At 56.7% G+C, this 15,632-nt stretch overlaps 1 protein-coding gene across 2 annotated transcripts; it reads left to right on the forward strand.

Annotated features, from left to right (window-relative positions):
• Positions 1-14,293, forward strand: MAG (myelin associated glycoprotein). Of its 2 annotated transcripts, XM_029201276.1 has the most exons (13): positions 1-40; positions 1,041-1,182; positions 1,798-1,857; positions 2,355-2,423; positions 2,604-2,972; positions 4,391-4,687; positions 4,774-5,031; positions 6,092-6,352; positions 10,909-11,196; positions 11,549-11,645; positions 12,658-12,757; positions 13,026-13,064; positions 13,778-14,293. In XM_029201276.1, exons 4-12 carry the CDS (start codon positions 2,378-2,380, stop codon positions 13,050-13,052), a joined length of 1,743 nt encoding a protein of 580 aa, XP_029057109.1. In that variant the 5' UTR covers positions 1-40; positions 1,041-1,182; positions 1,798-1,857; positions 2,355-2,377; the 3' UTR covers positions 13,053-13,064; positions 13,778-14,293. The 2 variants fall into 2 exon arrangements, with proteins under 2 accessions (XP_029057109.1, XP_029057101.1); XM_029201268.1 differs by lacking the exons at positions 1-40; positions 1,041-1,182; positions 13,026-13,064 and having other exon boundaries at positions 1,804-1,857.
• Positions 14,294-15,632: the final 1,339 nt, after the last annotated feature.

Raw genomic sequence — 15,632 nt, forward strand, 5'->3', positions numbered from 1 at the left:
GGGGCCTGCGGAGCAGAGGGTGCAGAAGCAAGAGCATCAGGTGAGTACTGCAGCCGAGAGGGCCGTGGGACGGGGAGGAGAACAGAGGACCGGGGCTGAGAGCACGGGGCAGGGTCGCCCAGGGCATGTGCAATGCGAAGCGGTCTGGGCCGTGGATGGTGGCTGGGAGCTGCCACTAATTTAGGGTGGGGGAGGGTGCTGCGGGCATGGGCTGGGACCGTGGCAGGGGTAGTGACGGGGCCTTGGGAAGAAACCACAGAGAGAAAGAATGAAGAGCCCTCCTCAGCCCCCCTCTGGTGGACGTTCTGCCCTGGGGCTCCTAAGTTTGTGGCAGATGGGGTGGAAGTCATCCAGGGACAGGTGAAGAGTGGAAGGATGCCCAGGTGATCAGACGTCTGCATCCTGCCATCTGGGAGGGTGCTGTGGGTGAGCAAGTTCCAGCCCCTGAGCACGCGACGGGGGCGCGTGTGCTCATGCACCTCTCTTAGTGAGTCTTAATCCACATCAGTGTTTCTCCACCTTTATTTACACCCCACTAAGGAAAGCTTTTAGACCTGTTTTTCCTAATCCAGCTCCCCCCATGAGATCTTAATATTATGGATAGACTGTATATGTTTATGTACCGTGGTCCTTTAGAGAGCCACAAACCACTGTAATAACTAAGATTTTTCTGGACCCCACCCCAAGAACCAATTTTCACCCCCATTCAGAAGGCATGGTCTACACACTTGTTTCACACGTCTGCCCAGGCCCTGTGGCCCTCACCTGTGTCTACCTCCTGTACCTTCCCGTCGCAGGTGCAAAGGTGGCATCTGCTGCGTGTCCATCAGCATGTGTCTGAGTGGGTCTGTCCATAGCCGGTCCGAGTGTCTTTGCGAGCATGGCACGCAGGCAGGTCCGTGTGTATGCCCGATTGCCATGCCTATGCCCGTCCCGGTGTGTGGTGGGCAGGAGGACGCAGGTGTGTGTGTGTGTCTGCCACACGGGGGTCTCGGTGCCTGTCGGCGTGTGCAGAGACCTGACTGGTGTTACGGTGCGAGCCTGCTCCTTCTGGCTGCGTCCAGATCTGTCACATTTCATGGCAGTATTTGCATGTGTCTGACCGCATGCGTCTGTCCGTGGGAAGAGAGTGTCAAAGGCCAGGAAGAGAAGCCACTTGGAAACACTGGGTCCAACCCTGAGGCGACCCACAGAGGAGCTGGGTGCCAGGGAGTCACTAACCCCAATCCCTGGTCCTTCCTGGCTCCACTCAGAGCCCAGCCAGGCTCGCCCAGCTCTTGCCTCACCCCCATCTACCCCAGAAGCCCCCCAGGACGAGGCACCCTCACCCTGAGGGAACAGGGCTCTTTTGTGCCGGGCTCGCGCCTCTGGAGGGGGGGGACGCCAGGGGCCATCTGTAGGGTGGGAGGGGGCGGCAGGAATTCACGTGGCATGTTGGGAATGTTGATGATGTGAAACCCAGTCATTGATGGGGCTGGGTCCCTGCCTCCCAGCCCCAGGCCTCAGCCGTGGGACGTGTGCTCTCTCACCGCGTTCACTCCCCCCGCCTCCCCCCACCCCCAGAGCTCTGCTGCTTCCCTTTTCTTCCCGAGAGTCCTCCTCCATCGCAGTTTGCCTCGGAAGGTGACCACAGAGTAGCTTTCAGGCTGTGTGGGAGGGTCCCAAGCAACCATGGGCAACAGAGACCATGTGGGCAGCCTACAGGATCTACTCACAGTAGATCCTGAAAGCGGGACGGGGAGGGGCAGGGGACCCTCAGGCCCCCACCTCCTTGCACCTGTCTGACTCTTGCTCCAGGTTGGCCGGCTGACAGCTTCAAGTGGGACCAGAAGACATTCCCAACTCAGGGAGACGGAGGTGAGGGGGAGGGTTCCAAATTCCCCTTCCTCCTGGCTTCCCCTGCTTCCTGATGCTGGTCCAGACTTGGCTCTATCCTTACTCTTTGGAGATCCCCAAGGGCAGGATGGTGATGAAGATGATTGTTAGCACGTCACCACCACATAGAGTCAGGACAGTTTGGTGGTGAAATCTGCAGACCTGGACAGGCAGACAGGGCTTGAATCCTAGCTCTGCCACTTACCTGCTGTGTGGCCTCGGGCAAGTTGCTCAACCTCTCTGGACCTCAGCTACAAAGTGGGGATAATAATTGCACCTACCTCAGAGAGATCAAATGAATCTGTGTAGTAAAGTACTGGGGGTGGTTCATGGTTGATGCCCATAGATGTGTTTGTGATTATAAATAATAATAGCAGCAGTGGCTAACATCTGAACAGGCTGCTTCCTAAAGCCTTCCTAGAAGCACCCTTTTCACTTCCCCTGGCCTTTAACCCTCTCCTCTCTTCTCCCCTATCCAGCTGTTGCTCACTTGCTGTACAAAATGATATTCCTCACGGCGCTGCCTCTGTTTTGGATCATGATTTCAGGTAATGCCTGGGGGTCTGGGGCTCCTGGGGTCTTGGCCCCTGAGCAGGCTGGGGTTGATTCTGTGGGTCCCTGGACCCCGCCCCCGCCCCGCAGGGCAGTGGAAGGTGATGGGAGCGCGGGGATTGAGAGCATCCGGGCAGGACATGTCCCTCAGCCTCAGCGGTCTTACTTGCCCACAGCCTCTCGCGGGGGTCACTGGGGGGCCTGGATGCCCTCATCCATCTCGGCCTTCGAGGGCACGTGTGTCTCCATCCCCTGCCGCTTCGACTTCCCCGACGAGCTGCGGCCGGCCGTTGTGCACGGCGTCTGGTACTTCAATAGCCCCTACCCGAAAAACTACCCGCCAGTGGTCTTCAAGTCACGCACCCAAGTCGTCCACGAGAGCTTCCAGGGCCGCAGCCGCCTCCTGGGGGCCCTGGGCCTGCGCAACTGCACCCTCTTGCTCAGCAACCTCAGCCCCGAGCTGGGCGGCAAGTACTACTTCCGCGGGGACCTGGGGGGCTACAACCAGTACACCTTCTCCGAGCACAGCGTCCTGGACATCATCAGTGAGTTCCCAGGGGCTGTGCAGATGCCGTGGGCCTGGGGCCATGCAGGGGGCGCAGGGGGAGTAGGAAGTCCTCCTGGCACCTTTCCAGGAAGGTCTAGCTGGCAGGACCAGGGACTTGTTGGTTTGGCTGGGGGGAGGGGTGCAAACCCCCCTGCCCACACGGCCCAGGCAGATGACTGAAACAGGCAAAGCAGGGCTCTCAGAGGAAAGCAGTGGTCTTACTCTTCCAGAAACACCTGGGGTAAAGGCAGCGGGCCCAGGGGTTGGGGCCAGGCCTCTGGATTCCTATGTTAGCGGGGCTACCGAGGGCAAGTTACTTAACTTCTCTGGGCCTTGTTTTCCTCTTCTGTAAAATGGGGTTAAGAACAGCACTCAAAGTTCAACGAGGGAATAGTTGTCAAGTGGGCAAAGCAGCGCCTGGTACATGACGCCCAGCTCCGTCTAAGTGGTGCTGGGTGAGAAGGCAGGGTCATTGCTCTCAAGCATTCTGAGTTTTCCATTTGTCTGTTTGTTTGTTTTGTTTTGTTTTTGGCTCTGCTACACGGCATGCGGGATCCTAGGGACCGAACCTGTTGCCCCCTGCAGTGGAAGCGCAGGGTCCTAACCACTGAAACACCAGGGAATTCCCGAATTTTCAAGGGGAACTGTGTATTTTTCTATGTTTTTTCAACATCAGCTGCTGATTCAGATACTTTTTTTAAAAAATACCCTAAATTTAGGTCAAATAAAATGCAGCTCTGGGCCAGTTTGGGCAATTAGAGTAGGGTCTGCTGCCTCATTTCTGAGAGGCCCCGAGAGGCATGGAACCCTTAGACTCAGGTTTGCCATCAGCTCTGAGTCTATATGAGGAGCCAGATTACAGCCCTGATGCACAGAGACCCCGCTTCCGCCGCCAGGCACAGCCAGACAGCTCCAGGACACACCACACACACACACACACACACACACACACACGCACGCACGCACGCGCGCGCGCACGTGGAAGGTAAACCAAAGCAAACATGGGAAGGAGAGAGGTTTCTTGAGGAATATAATGTAGTGTCCAGAGCACAGACGATGAAGCCAGAGTGACAGGGATTGAAGCTCAGTTTTACCTCATGCGCGCTGTGGCCTCAGTTTCCTCATCCGCAAAATGGGCAAAATAACATTACCCACTTTCTACGTTCGGCATGGCTGGAAGGACGGGCAAGTTACACACAGTAAAGTACTCAGACCACTATATTGCTGTTTCCGTTATTATTACATCTGCGGTTGGATCTGCGGAGGGCTCCTGGGTGAAGGGTACCCAGGAGGAGAGAAGGTTGTAGGGAATTCTGCATCCAAGGATGGGGAGGGGACCGGGTACCAGGACTGGAGTCGGACAATGTGGGGGTCCGATGCTGCTTCCTTCACCCTCCATCTCCCCGTCTCACTTAGACACCCCCAACATCATGGTCCCCCCAGAGGTTGTGGCAGGCACAGAAGTGGAGGTCAGCTGCATGGTGCCTGACAACTGCCCCGAGATGCACCCGGAGCTGAGCTGGCTGGGCCACGAGGGGCTCGGGGAGCCGGCTGTGCTGGGGCGGCTCCGCGAGGACGAGGGCACCTGGGTGCAGGTGTCGCTGCTGCACTTCGTGCCCACCAGGGAGGCCAACGGCTACCGGCTGGGCTGCCAGGCCTCCTTCCCCAACACCACCCTGCAGTTCGAGGGCTACGCCAGCCTGGACGTCAAGTGTGAGCTTGGGTGCGGGCCGGGGTGCGGGCCGGGGGCGGGGTCTGCGGCACGTGCCCGCTGACGTCCTGTGTCTCCGGCGCCGCAGACCCCCCGGTGATTGTGGAGATGAACTCCTCGGTGGAGGCCATCGAGGGCTCCCACGTCAGCCTGCTCTGTGGGGCCGACAGCAACCCGCCGCCGCTGCTGACCTGGATGCGGGACGGCACGGTGCTCCGGGAGGCGGTGACCGAGAGCCTGTCCCTGGAGCTGGACGAGGTGACGCCCGCGGAGGACGGCGTCTACGCCTGCCTGGCCGAGAACGCTTATGGCCAGGACAACCGCACCGTGGGGCTCAGCGTCATGTGTGAGTCGCCGCCCCCGCCCGGGGCGGAGCTGGGGGCCCAGTGGGGGCGCGGTCGGGACCACGCCCATGGTTGAGGTGGAGATGGAGAGGAAGTTGCAGGTTAAGGAGTTCCTTCATTTCCCCAACGAGTATCTGGTGAACACCTACTCTGCACCACTCTCCTCGCTAGGACAAGATGGGAAGAGGCAGAGGCAATCCCTGCCACCCAGGAAAGCCTGTTAAATTCAGTTTCCTGCGGGTAGAGCTGGGCCTGGCTCCGGGAATCTGCATTTTAAAATGAGCCCCATTGCAGTTCTGATGGGAGGGCTGAGGAGAACCCAGGCCTCTCCCAGCCCCCGAACATTATGGGGCCCCAGGGAGAGGGGGCCCGTCAGACAGGATTCTTAACTAGGAGCCAAGGAGAGGTCATTCATTCATTCATTCATTCACAAATATTTATTGAGGCAAAGTGCCCAGGGCTGGGGATAATAAAAATGACAGCACCGGCCAACATTTACTCAGCAGTTTCTGAGTGCCTTCCAGAAATACTCTTCCCCTGGGGCCTCCCCACGGCTGGCTCCTACTCACCTCCTTCTAGGCTCACAGCAGCCCTCCCTCACCATCCTAGTTAAGACTGTCAACTACCCCGATTTCCCATCCCACCTTTATTTTTCTGCAAAGCACTTATCCCCATCTTGCCAACTAGATGTTTGATTTCCTTATATAGCATCTGTCCACATGGGCAGGGATCTTCATCTACCTTGTTCAGGCTAAAACAGTGCTTGTCACAGTTGGTTCTCAGTGACCCCTATGAGGTTGGGAATATTATTAAAGCCCATTTTCCAGATAAGAAAAATGGGGCCCAGAGGGGTTTAGACATGGGTCCACACACAGCTGGGAAGGGGTAGAGCCGGGATTCAAACACAAGCACTGTAGCTGCAGAGCCCCTGTCTTTGTAAACGAGACACCCAGGCCTGGGGTTACCTGAGCCATCCTGAGCTGGTGTGCCCTGATTGGGGTGTCGGGGGTCACATTTGGGGGTGGGAGCTTCTGACCATCGGCCCCCTGTCCTGCCCCCCAGATGCACCCTGGAAGCCGACGGTGAACGGGACAGTGGTGGCCGTGGAGGGGGAGACAGTCTCCATCTTGTGCTCCACACAGAGCAACCCGGATCCTATTCTTACCATCTTCAAGGAGAAGCAGATTCTGGCCACCGTCATCTATGAGAGCGAGCTGCAGCTGGAGCTGCCTGCCATCATGCCTGAGGATGATGGAGAGTACTGGTGCGTGGCCGAGAACCGGTACGGTCAGAGGGCCACCGCCTTCAACCTATCCGTGGAGTGTGAGTACTCCCCTGCATCCGCTGCCCCTGCTGAGGGCAGCCGGGCTTGATTCCTGCCCACCCACCCCTGTGGTGGACGGCTCAATGGGGGACACCCAGGTTACCGGGAGGTACCCCCGCATCCCAGCCAGCGGTCAGCTTCGCTCCAGCAGATAAGGACGAGGAAGGGAGGAAAGCGGAACCCACAGCAAGAAAATAAAAGCCCCACCTGAGAATACGGTACCCCCACATCCTGGTGTGGGCTTGTGACCAAGGAGATTTCTGAATCCTGTGGCCACAGCCCCTTTGCGTTAACTAAAAGAATAACCACGACCTCTGACCCTTATGGAGCGTCGCTAGGCACCAAGCAATGTTGGAAGCTCTGTACAGGGACCCACTCTTTCGTTTTTGTTACATCCAATGAGGGAGGTTCTCTTACTGTCTCCAGTTTCCAGAGAAGGAAACTGAGGTCCTGAGAGGTTATGTCACTTGCCCAAAGTCACACAGCCAGAAAACGGCAGAACTGAGATTCAAATACAGTGGCCTGGTTCCACTCTTCTGTACTGCCCATTGACCTCATCCTATGTTATGACATCAGAATACATTGATCAAGCCGTTGTTACATGCATGGGCTGTGTGGCTCAGTGGGAGGTGGGGGGGGGTAGGACCAAGAGGACACCAAGCGTATTAACAGATAATAGTACAGCCAGAGAGATGAGACGGATGCATATAAAAAGCTAACTGTCTTGGGAATGAAGCCCATTGTTCCACTGCCAACCAGAGCCCTTCCCAACCTTCTATGGACATCACCGCCAACACCCCACCCCCACCCCGGCCGTCACTCGGGTCATAGCTCCCAAGTCGCAGTTTCCACTCCCCCTCCTCCAGCAACTCCCTCTGGAATGTCACCTTCGTAGTTCCATTCCCCCTGCTTCCTCCCCAGCTCCAGCCTGGCCTCTGGCACTTGTCTCCAAATTATTCCACCTACAATGGTCCCTACCACACAAGCTTGCCAGAAGGTTTTGGGCACAGTCCGTATATTCAATATGGCATGTGGCTGTAGTCAGTAGAGACAGATTATTCCTGGAGTGCCATCTTCCAGGGCAAGGTGATGGCCACCACTGCCCTGCTAACCCTTCCTCTTTGGGCACCTTCCTTCCCAGTCTCTGCTCGCTCGCAGCATCCAACGTGATCATGCATATGGGTTGTGCGGGTACCCCGCCTTCTCCATACATGCCCACCCTTCTGCCTCACGCTTTTCCCTGTTAAACCTATATCCCAAGCCAGGGGTTCTTAGGTGTAGAGTCAGAGAACCCCCTGAGAATCTGATGGAAACCTCTGATCATACACACACCTCCAGCTCACGAATGTTTTCAGTCACAGACCCTCCTGTATAATAAGAGTGGTGGCAGCAAACGATCATTAAGGGCCTACTCTGGGCCAGGATTGCATCCCCTGCACGTGTTATTTTGCTGAGCCCTTGTGGTCGCCCCTTGAAGCAGCTACGTATTATCGTCATCCCCTTTGAGGAGAAACTGAAGGTCAGAATTCCCCAAGGCTATGCAGCTGGAAGGCTGGCCAGTGCCAGGATTCTTCTGGACTCCTGTCGACCCAGTTCTTAAACCTTTGGCTGCTTCATCTCCCCTGCAGTCCTTGGTACCCAAGGTACTCAAGGCCTTCAGTCTGCCGGAGGGGAGGAGCAGCTGTGCCTCCCACCCCACCCCTGCTGAGCCGGTCACTGGGCTCCAAGGCCTGTGTCGCTGTGCTTACCCTCTGGGTGTCCGGCTTCAGGCCCCTCTCTGTCCCCAAAGTCTGCGTCCCCTAGTACCGGGGCTTCCGTGCTCGCTGACGATGGTGGGTGCTCCTGAGCGGGGCGGGGGCGGGGGTGGGGGTTGGGTCCCAGCACAGCGTGGGACCTGCAGGGCACTCACCTCACTGAGACCTTGTGATGACTAGAAGACTGGTTTCAGCCCTTTGTGCATATTGACCTATTTCATTCTCACAACAACGCGATTGGGGGCAGGGACTGCCCTTCACCCGTTTAATAGGAGGAAACGGAAATGTTACTGGTGCCCAGCACCCGACAGAGCTGAATCGACCTGGGTCCGAATCCCAGCTCTATCTCCATCTTGTGATGGAGATGTGCTGTGTGATCCCAGACGAGTGAATTCACCTTTGCTGAGCCCCGATTCTCTTCTCTGAAAAACGGGTATGACAGTATAAGGAAATTATGGTGAGCGCCCATAGTGCCCGACATGTCCCATGTACCCCGTAAGTCTTAGGCATCCTCTTAGCTTCCCACTCATCTCTCCTTTGAACTCCTGGCTGGGTATCCGCCTGCCTTCCTGCTGCCAAGGCTTTGCTCACTTGCTTCCTCTGCTGGAGTGGTTCGATCCCTGCGTGGGATATTAAGCTTTCTTTTTCTTTTCTTTTTTCTTTCTTTTTTTTTTTTCCCCGCTGCATGGGGTCTTCGTTGCTGCGTGGGCTTTCTTTAGTTGCGGTGAGCGAGGGCTACTCTTTGTTGCGGTGTGCAGGCTTCTCATTGCGGTGGCTTCTCTTGTTGCAGAGCGAGGGCTCTAGGCGCACGGACTTCAGTAGTTGTGGCTCGTGGGCTCTAGAGTGCAGGCTCAATAGTTGTGGCGCACGGGCTTAGTTGCTCCGTGGCACGTGGGATCTTCCCAGACCAGGGATCGATCCCAGGTCCCCTGCATTGGAAGGCAGATTCTTAACCACTGCACCACCAGAGAAGTCCCTAAGCTTTCTTTTCAACAAACTCATGTGCCCACTTCAGAACAGAGTCCCGTAGCCCCTGGCAAGTCAAGGACCATTACCCCTCTTTGCACACATGAGAAGTCCAACTCAGAGGCCCAGGAAGCTGAGTGGCCTGATTGGGGCCACCAGCCAGTAGATGGCAGAGCTGAGATTCAAGCCAAAGCTGTCTCACCCCAAACTCCCCATCCTTTGTGGGACCTGGGGCTTATCTAGTGTCAATCAGGGTTTCATAGGTCGCGAGGCTGCTGGCAATGCTGCAAAGATGCTGAGCACATGCAACAGGGTGTCAGCGTTCCCGCAACACTGTCACAACAGTACCAGTGGTGCAGTATTGAATGAAAGGATTTTTAAAAAATTAATCACTGTCCATTCAGGTTTGTCATTACTAATTTACTCTGTGGTGCGTTAATTTGTCAATACTACAGCAAGCATAGTGCACGTCTGCCTCAACAGAATTTGGAATATTTAACTGTTAATTTACTAGACGTAGAGATATGTACACATTGAGGTTCCAAATGGAATGATCCCTATTGCCAATACACGGCTCATGTGACTCCCTGCTCCGTCGCTGTTACCTGCATATTCTTTTTTTACTGGAAATTGAAAATAAGTGGGGTAGGTGGGCCAAGGATCTTTTGCCCGTGTGGAAGTGGGTTTTGCTCAGGGCTGAGAACCAGAGGTCAGTCTAGAGCAAGCAGAGGGGAGTGCCAGACTCTCCATGAGGGAAAGAGAACATAGTTTAAAAAGCAACATTCAATGTTCTATTCTAATTTTATATTTTGGAAAATGAAAGGAAAAAAAATACCAGTATCGTTTTTGTAATTTAAATGGCAGCAAAGCAAAGCCCAACAAAATGATATTGGGTGGAGGGTGGTACCTGGTACCACGGGGAATCCTGCGAGGGAGGGAGGGTCAGGATGCAGGGGGCTCCAGGGAGTCAGTAGGGGCATCTGTAGGATGGCCTGGAAGGGGAGCTGGCTGAACGCAATAGTTCATCCAGTAAGTCTTCCCAGAGCTCCTGCCGGGTGAAAGGGATGTTCTAGGGACTTCCCTGGAGGTCCAGTGGTTAAGAATCTGCTCTTCCACTGCAGGGGATTTGGGTTTGATCCCTGGTCAGGGAACTAAGATCCTGCATGTCGTGTGGTATGGCAAAAAAAAAAAAAAAAAAAGAAAGTCATGTTCTAAGTGTGGGGGACAGAGCGGAGACTGAGTAAGAGCCTGTCTCGATGCAAATACAAGACCAGCCACATCAGTGTATAACCCAGGTAGGGATAAGTGCTGGGGAGAAAACTCGAGTGAATGGTTATTGAAGCGAGGTGCAACTTACATGGGGTGGTCAGAGAAATAGACATGGTCTGCGCAGAAGCTGCCTGGAGTGAGGGCGTGAGTTTGGCAGGTGTCAGGGAAGTGTTCCTAGCGGAGGGAGAAACGCAAGACCCCCCCACCCCCACCCCGGCTGTTGGAAAAAGCTCCACAAGTATGAGAAACAAGCAAGGAGGCTGGTGTGGCTGGAAGGGAATGAGCCAGGGTGACAGCAGGAGATTAGAGCGTGGCTAAGTCCTGCAGGGCCTTGCAGGCGAAGGCAAAGAATTGGGGTTTTATTCTAAGTGACATGGGGAGCAATTTGCGGGGGGGGGGCTTTCAGCAGGCAGCACCGTGATCTGATTTATGTTTCACAAGGTGAGCAGAGTTAGAGAGGACGTAAAAGAGAGTGCAGAGGGGAACAGGCAGCTCATCTCTGCGACAGCCAAGGAGCCCCCGAGGCCCTGTCTCTAGCCCGCGGGGTCTTGGTCTTGCCCCTGCAGTTGCCCCCGTGATCCTCCTGGAGTCCCACTGTGCGGCGGCCCGTGACACGGTGCAGTGCCTGTGCGTGGTAAAAGCCAACCCAGAGCCGTCCGTGGCCTTCGAGCTGCCCTCGCGTAACGTGACCGTGAACGAGACGGAGCGCGAGTTCGTGTACTCGGAGCGCAGCGGCCTCCTGCTGACCAGCATCCTCACGCTGCGGGGCCAGGCCCAGGCCCCGCCCCGGGTCATCTGCTCCTCCCACAACCTCTATGGCACCAAGAGCCTGGAGCTGCCCTTCCAGGGAGCCCGTGAGTGGTGTGGCCTGGGGCTGGGAGTCAAGGGACAGACAAGGACCCCTCTTGGATCCAAGCTCCCCTCCCCAAGGCTGATCACCAGCCGCTGCGCGTGGGTCAGGCTGCGCAGTTGATCGGGTGGTAAAGATGCCCTTTCCAGCCAGTTAGGAGAGGCTGCCCTGAGCTTGCCTGTACTTTACTGGCCCCTCCAGCAACAAAGGCCTTCAGGCTAGCCAGTCAGTGCAAGGATATGCCAGCGGTGTAAATATTTTCCCTCTCACCCCTGCCCCAGCCTGTCTCCTAAGAACCCAGGTGTCCTCACTCCCACCGGCAGCCCTGAGGGCGCCTGGGTCTTCTCTTCCCTCAGATCGCCTGATGTGGGCCAAGATCGGGCCCGTGGGAGCGGTGGTTGCTTTTGCCATCCTAATTGCCATCGTCTGCTACATCACCCAGACGCGCAGAAAGTGAGTAGCCTTCCGGGCTGAGCTGGGGCGGGGCGGGGTGGCCTCCAAGGGCAGGGCAGGGGCAGAGCAGTTGGAGGCTGGGGGTGGGCAAGGGAGGGAGGATTCTGCTCTGAGAATGTTCAGCTGGATGGAGGAGAGAGGGCCCCGGCTAACATGGGCCGCCGTGGTCGGGTCACGCATGCCAGTGCCTGGGCCGAGCACTTCTCACCAGTCGATACCTGTGCCCCGCATCCTGTACTGTGGCCTCCTGCCACTCCGGTGTGATGGGGAGAGCCGGTACCCCTGGCTTGCAACCAGAACATCAGTCACAGTTGGTTCCGGAAGCCCCAACGATTACACATATCTGTGATATCAAAAACGCTCCTCAGGGACTCCCCTGGTGGTCCAGTGGTTGGGACTTCACCTTCCAGGGCAGGGGGTGCGGGTTCGATCCCCGGTCGGGGAGCTGGATCCCACATGCCTCGTGGCCAAAAAACCAAGACGTGGAACAGAAGCAATATTATAACAAATTCAATGAAAAGACTTTAAAAATAGTCCACATCAAAGAAATCTTAAAAAAACAGAACAAAACAAGACAAAACAAAACGCTCCGCAGTCCCAAGCCACATCCACCTGCCACAGGTGCGCTGCTGTTAATTTTCTTCCTTGTGGTGCGCACACATCAGCTCTCCTGACAAGGAATTAATCTCCCGCTCCGCATCCTGGCGGCAAGGGGGTGCGGATAGCCGCAGAGCGAATGAGGAGAACCCAGAGCAGCCAGGCTGGGGTCCTGAAAGTGGCAGAGACCAGGGCCCAGGTGGCTCATCCTCAGTTGTGAAGCAGAGGAGGGGTGGGCAGTGGTGGACAGGAAGAGGCTGCTCACCAAAGGGGCTGGCTGCCCATCTTAGAGAGGCGGGTGGGAGCAGCTCTGGGGCCCCTTGGGCCATACTCCTTAGGTAGATGGGGTTGCAGATAGGGAGAGGAGTGGGGGGACCTGGGGGTCCCACTGGAGCTGACATGTCTTGCCCTGCAGAAAGAACGTGACAGAGAGCGCCAGCTTCCCAGCGGGGGACGACCCCCCCGTCCTGTTCAGCAGTGACTTCCGCATCTCTGGGGTGCCGGAGAAATATGAGGTGAGGCCAGAACCCTGTGGGGCCAGGCTAGCTGGAGATCCTGTGTGCCAGGGACCCCGAGGGCCTGGAGGGGGCCCGGGAGACCCAGGGGCAGAGGGGGAGCTGGCCCCGCAGAAGGGAGGGAGGGGTCGTGCGGAGGGCTGGCTTGGCCCTGGGCTGGGAAGGGGTGCTCAGGCTGAGGCCTGGCGGGGGGCTGTGGAGCTCAGGGCCCAAGAGAAGCCCTCATCCACCCCACCTGCGTCTATGACTGCATTTCCTTCTCCAATAGTCCAGAGAGCTCTCTACCCTGGAATGAGCACCCCAGGAGGTAGGTTCCAGGGGCCTCAGTGTGCCCACCTCTGGGCCCTTGTTGGGCCCTGGGGTTGGCGTGCATGTGTGTGCGTCCCCGTCAGGCGTCCAGGTTGGTCCCCACTTCAGTCTGGCTCTGCCCAGCACTCCTGGCCTTGTCTATTCTGTCCCATTGCTGCTCCCCTCTGTATGTCTGTGGCCACTGTCGTGTGTGTGTGTGTGTGTGTGTGTGTGTGTGAGTGTGTGTGTGTGTGTGTGTGTGTGTCCAAAGGTGGGGGGTAGGGATGGAAAGCGTGACAGGGAAGCCAAAGTTGCACCTGCAGGATCTCCCAGGTTGAGGAGGGGGACCACACCAGACCCAAACATACTGAGTCAGGCATTTACAAAAATCGGGGAAGGTGGGCACCCGACCAGGTGGCTTTAATCTAAGAGCATGTTATGGACTGAATTGAGTGCCCCCCCCCCAAATTCCTATGTTGAAGAAGGCTTCCTGGAAACATTGAATTTGTGGGCGACTTTCAGGCTTGGCAGCGAGGAGGTTGTTTTGCGTAGCGGGGATCGGCACAGGCAAGAGCTCCAGAGGGGGACTGGGGACCGTGGGGCTGGCTGAGCTGGCGGTCCTTAAGGAAGGAGGCTCACACAGGACTCAGCTCTGGGAGGTGCAAGCGACTCCAGCCTTTGCATCTGTCAAGGGTGGAACAGGACCTTCTAATGAGTTGGTTCCCTTCATAGAGTGAGAGGCGCCTGGGATCTGAGAGGAGGCTGCTGGGCCTTCGGGGGGAGCCCCCAGAGCTGGACCTGAGCTATTCTCACTCGGACCTGGGAAAACGACCCACCAAGGACAGCTACACCCTGACGGAGGAGCTAGCCGAGTATGCTGAAATCCGCGTCAAGTGAGGGAGCCGGGGGTAGCCCGGATGGCCACCACCCCTTCAGGACCCTCACTGGCCCCCACTGGCTGTGAGCTTCCTTCCTCCCCAAAGTAGCGGGGGCTGGGGCAGGAAAGGGATGGGGCAGGTGACAGTGAGGTCCTGGGGGCCTGGCCTCCCCCTCCCTCCCAGCTGTCCCCGCCCTGCCAGCGCCCCAGCTCCGCATTGTGGCTCCCCTGTAACCTCCTTTAACCTCATCTGTCTGGAGGGGAGCCCGTCTGTCCGTGTTATTTATTGCTACCCCTGCCTGGTCTCTTGTCCCCATACCTGGCCCCAGGGCCTGTACGGAGGAACATGGAATAAATGCCCTGAAGCCAAACACCCGTCTAGATCCTGATGATTTCAGACCCGTCCTTGGGGGCCCTGCCCCCCGCCTCCTTGCCCTTCCCTGGGTCCTCAGGGATCCTAGCCCTGAGCCCAGGCCAGCCGCCCTTAAGTTGCTTCCACTCCGAGCTGGCAGCTGGTCCACAGTAGGTCATGTTTGACTGCTGGGTGATTTCACATCACAACCCTCATTCCTGCTCCTGCCACAGGTGGAGCGACTGACAGCCCTGGGCTTGCGGTTACACACTGCCACATCTCACTGAAAGAGATGGTGGCTGCTTCTTCTGAAGGCGCCTGGCTCCTGACTTGCCACACTGCTCACCATTTCCTGTTGTCCCACACCTGGCTGGCTTCACTCACTGACATCCCCCCCACACCCTGCGGGTCGCGGCGGGGGCCTCAGATCTCAGTGTGTCATGAGCCTGTGTCGGTTTGACCGCCGTGCCTCATATTCACGCTGCACTCTGCAGCTTCAATCTTTTTTCCTTTTTCCTTTTTTAAAAAAAAAAAAATTAATTAATTAATTAATTTTGACCATGCTGTGCAGCATGTGGGATCTTAGTTCCCTGACCAGGGATTGAACCCGTGCCTCCTGCAAGTGGAAGCGCGGAGTCCTAACCACTGGACCACCAGGGAATTCCCAATCTTTCAAACTTCACTTGGTTCAAGAAATATCCATCAGGCATCAGCTGTGTATTGAAGCCCTTTAGGAAGCTCAGGCTATCCTGGGAAGGGACCTCCAGGACAGTCCTGTGAAGATGAGGACGCTGGGGCTCAGGGAAGCCAGGTGATTTTCCCAGGGTCCCAAGGCCAGGAAACGGTGTGGCCAGACCCTGGACTCAGGTCTCCTTGAATTTAAAGAAGGCCAGACTCACTGGCATGAACTGGTATCAACAGCTAACGTTTTTGTTGAGCGCTTACTACGTGCCATGTGGTTCTACCCGGTTTATATGAATTCATCTCCATTTGCTTTCCCTAACGACTACGACAGTGGTTCTCCAAGTGGGGTCCCTGCACCAGCGGTAGCAGTCTCACCTGGGCACTTGTCAGAAAGGCAGATTCTCAGGCCCCACCCAGACTGCAGGAATCAAAACCTCTGGGCTGGGGCCCAGCAGTCTGTGTTTTGACGAATCCTCCTGGTGACTCTGATGCACTGACGTTGAGAATCTGGAGGAGGTGAGGCATAGAGGCTGCATCACTTCCTCGAGGTCCCCCAGCTGCAGCCCCGACTTGAGCCCCCGGGGCCTGGCTCTGGAGCCCACGCGCTGACCACTGTACGTCACTGCCGTTTCAGTGAGAAGCAGAGGAAGCTCATGGGTCTGAAGATGCCGAGG

This window comes from Monodon monoceros, unplaced genomic scaffold, assembly GCF_005190385.1.
Source record: "Monodon monoceros isolate NGI ecotype Baffin Bay Population unplaced genomic scaffold, NGI_Narwhal_1 Super_Scaffold_10, whole genome shotgun sequence".
Lineage (NCBI taxonomy): Eukaryota > Metazoa > Chordata > Mammalia > Artiodactyla > Monodontidae > Monodon > Monodon monoceros.

Bases quoted from the DNA above. Each gene is read 5' to 3' on its own strand.
- MAG (XM_029201268.1), top strand. From the start codon at position 2,378: ATGATATTCCTCACGGCGCTGCCTCTGTTTTGGATCATGATTTCAG. The intron at 5,032-6,091 runs GTGAGTCGCCGC...CCTGCCCCCCAG, and splicing joins CGTGGGGCTCAGCGTCATGT to ATGCACCCTGGAAGCCGACG. The intron at 6,353-10,908 runs GTGAGTACTCCC...TTGCCCCTGCAG, and splicing joins CTTCAACCTATCCGTGGAGT to TTGCCCCCGTGATCCTCCTG.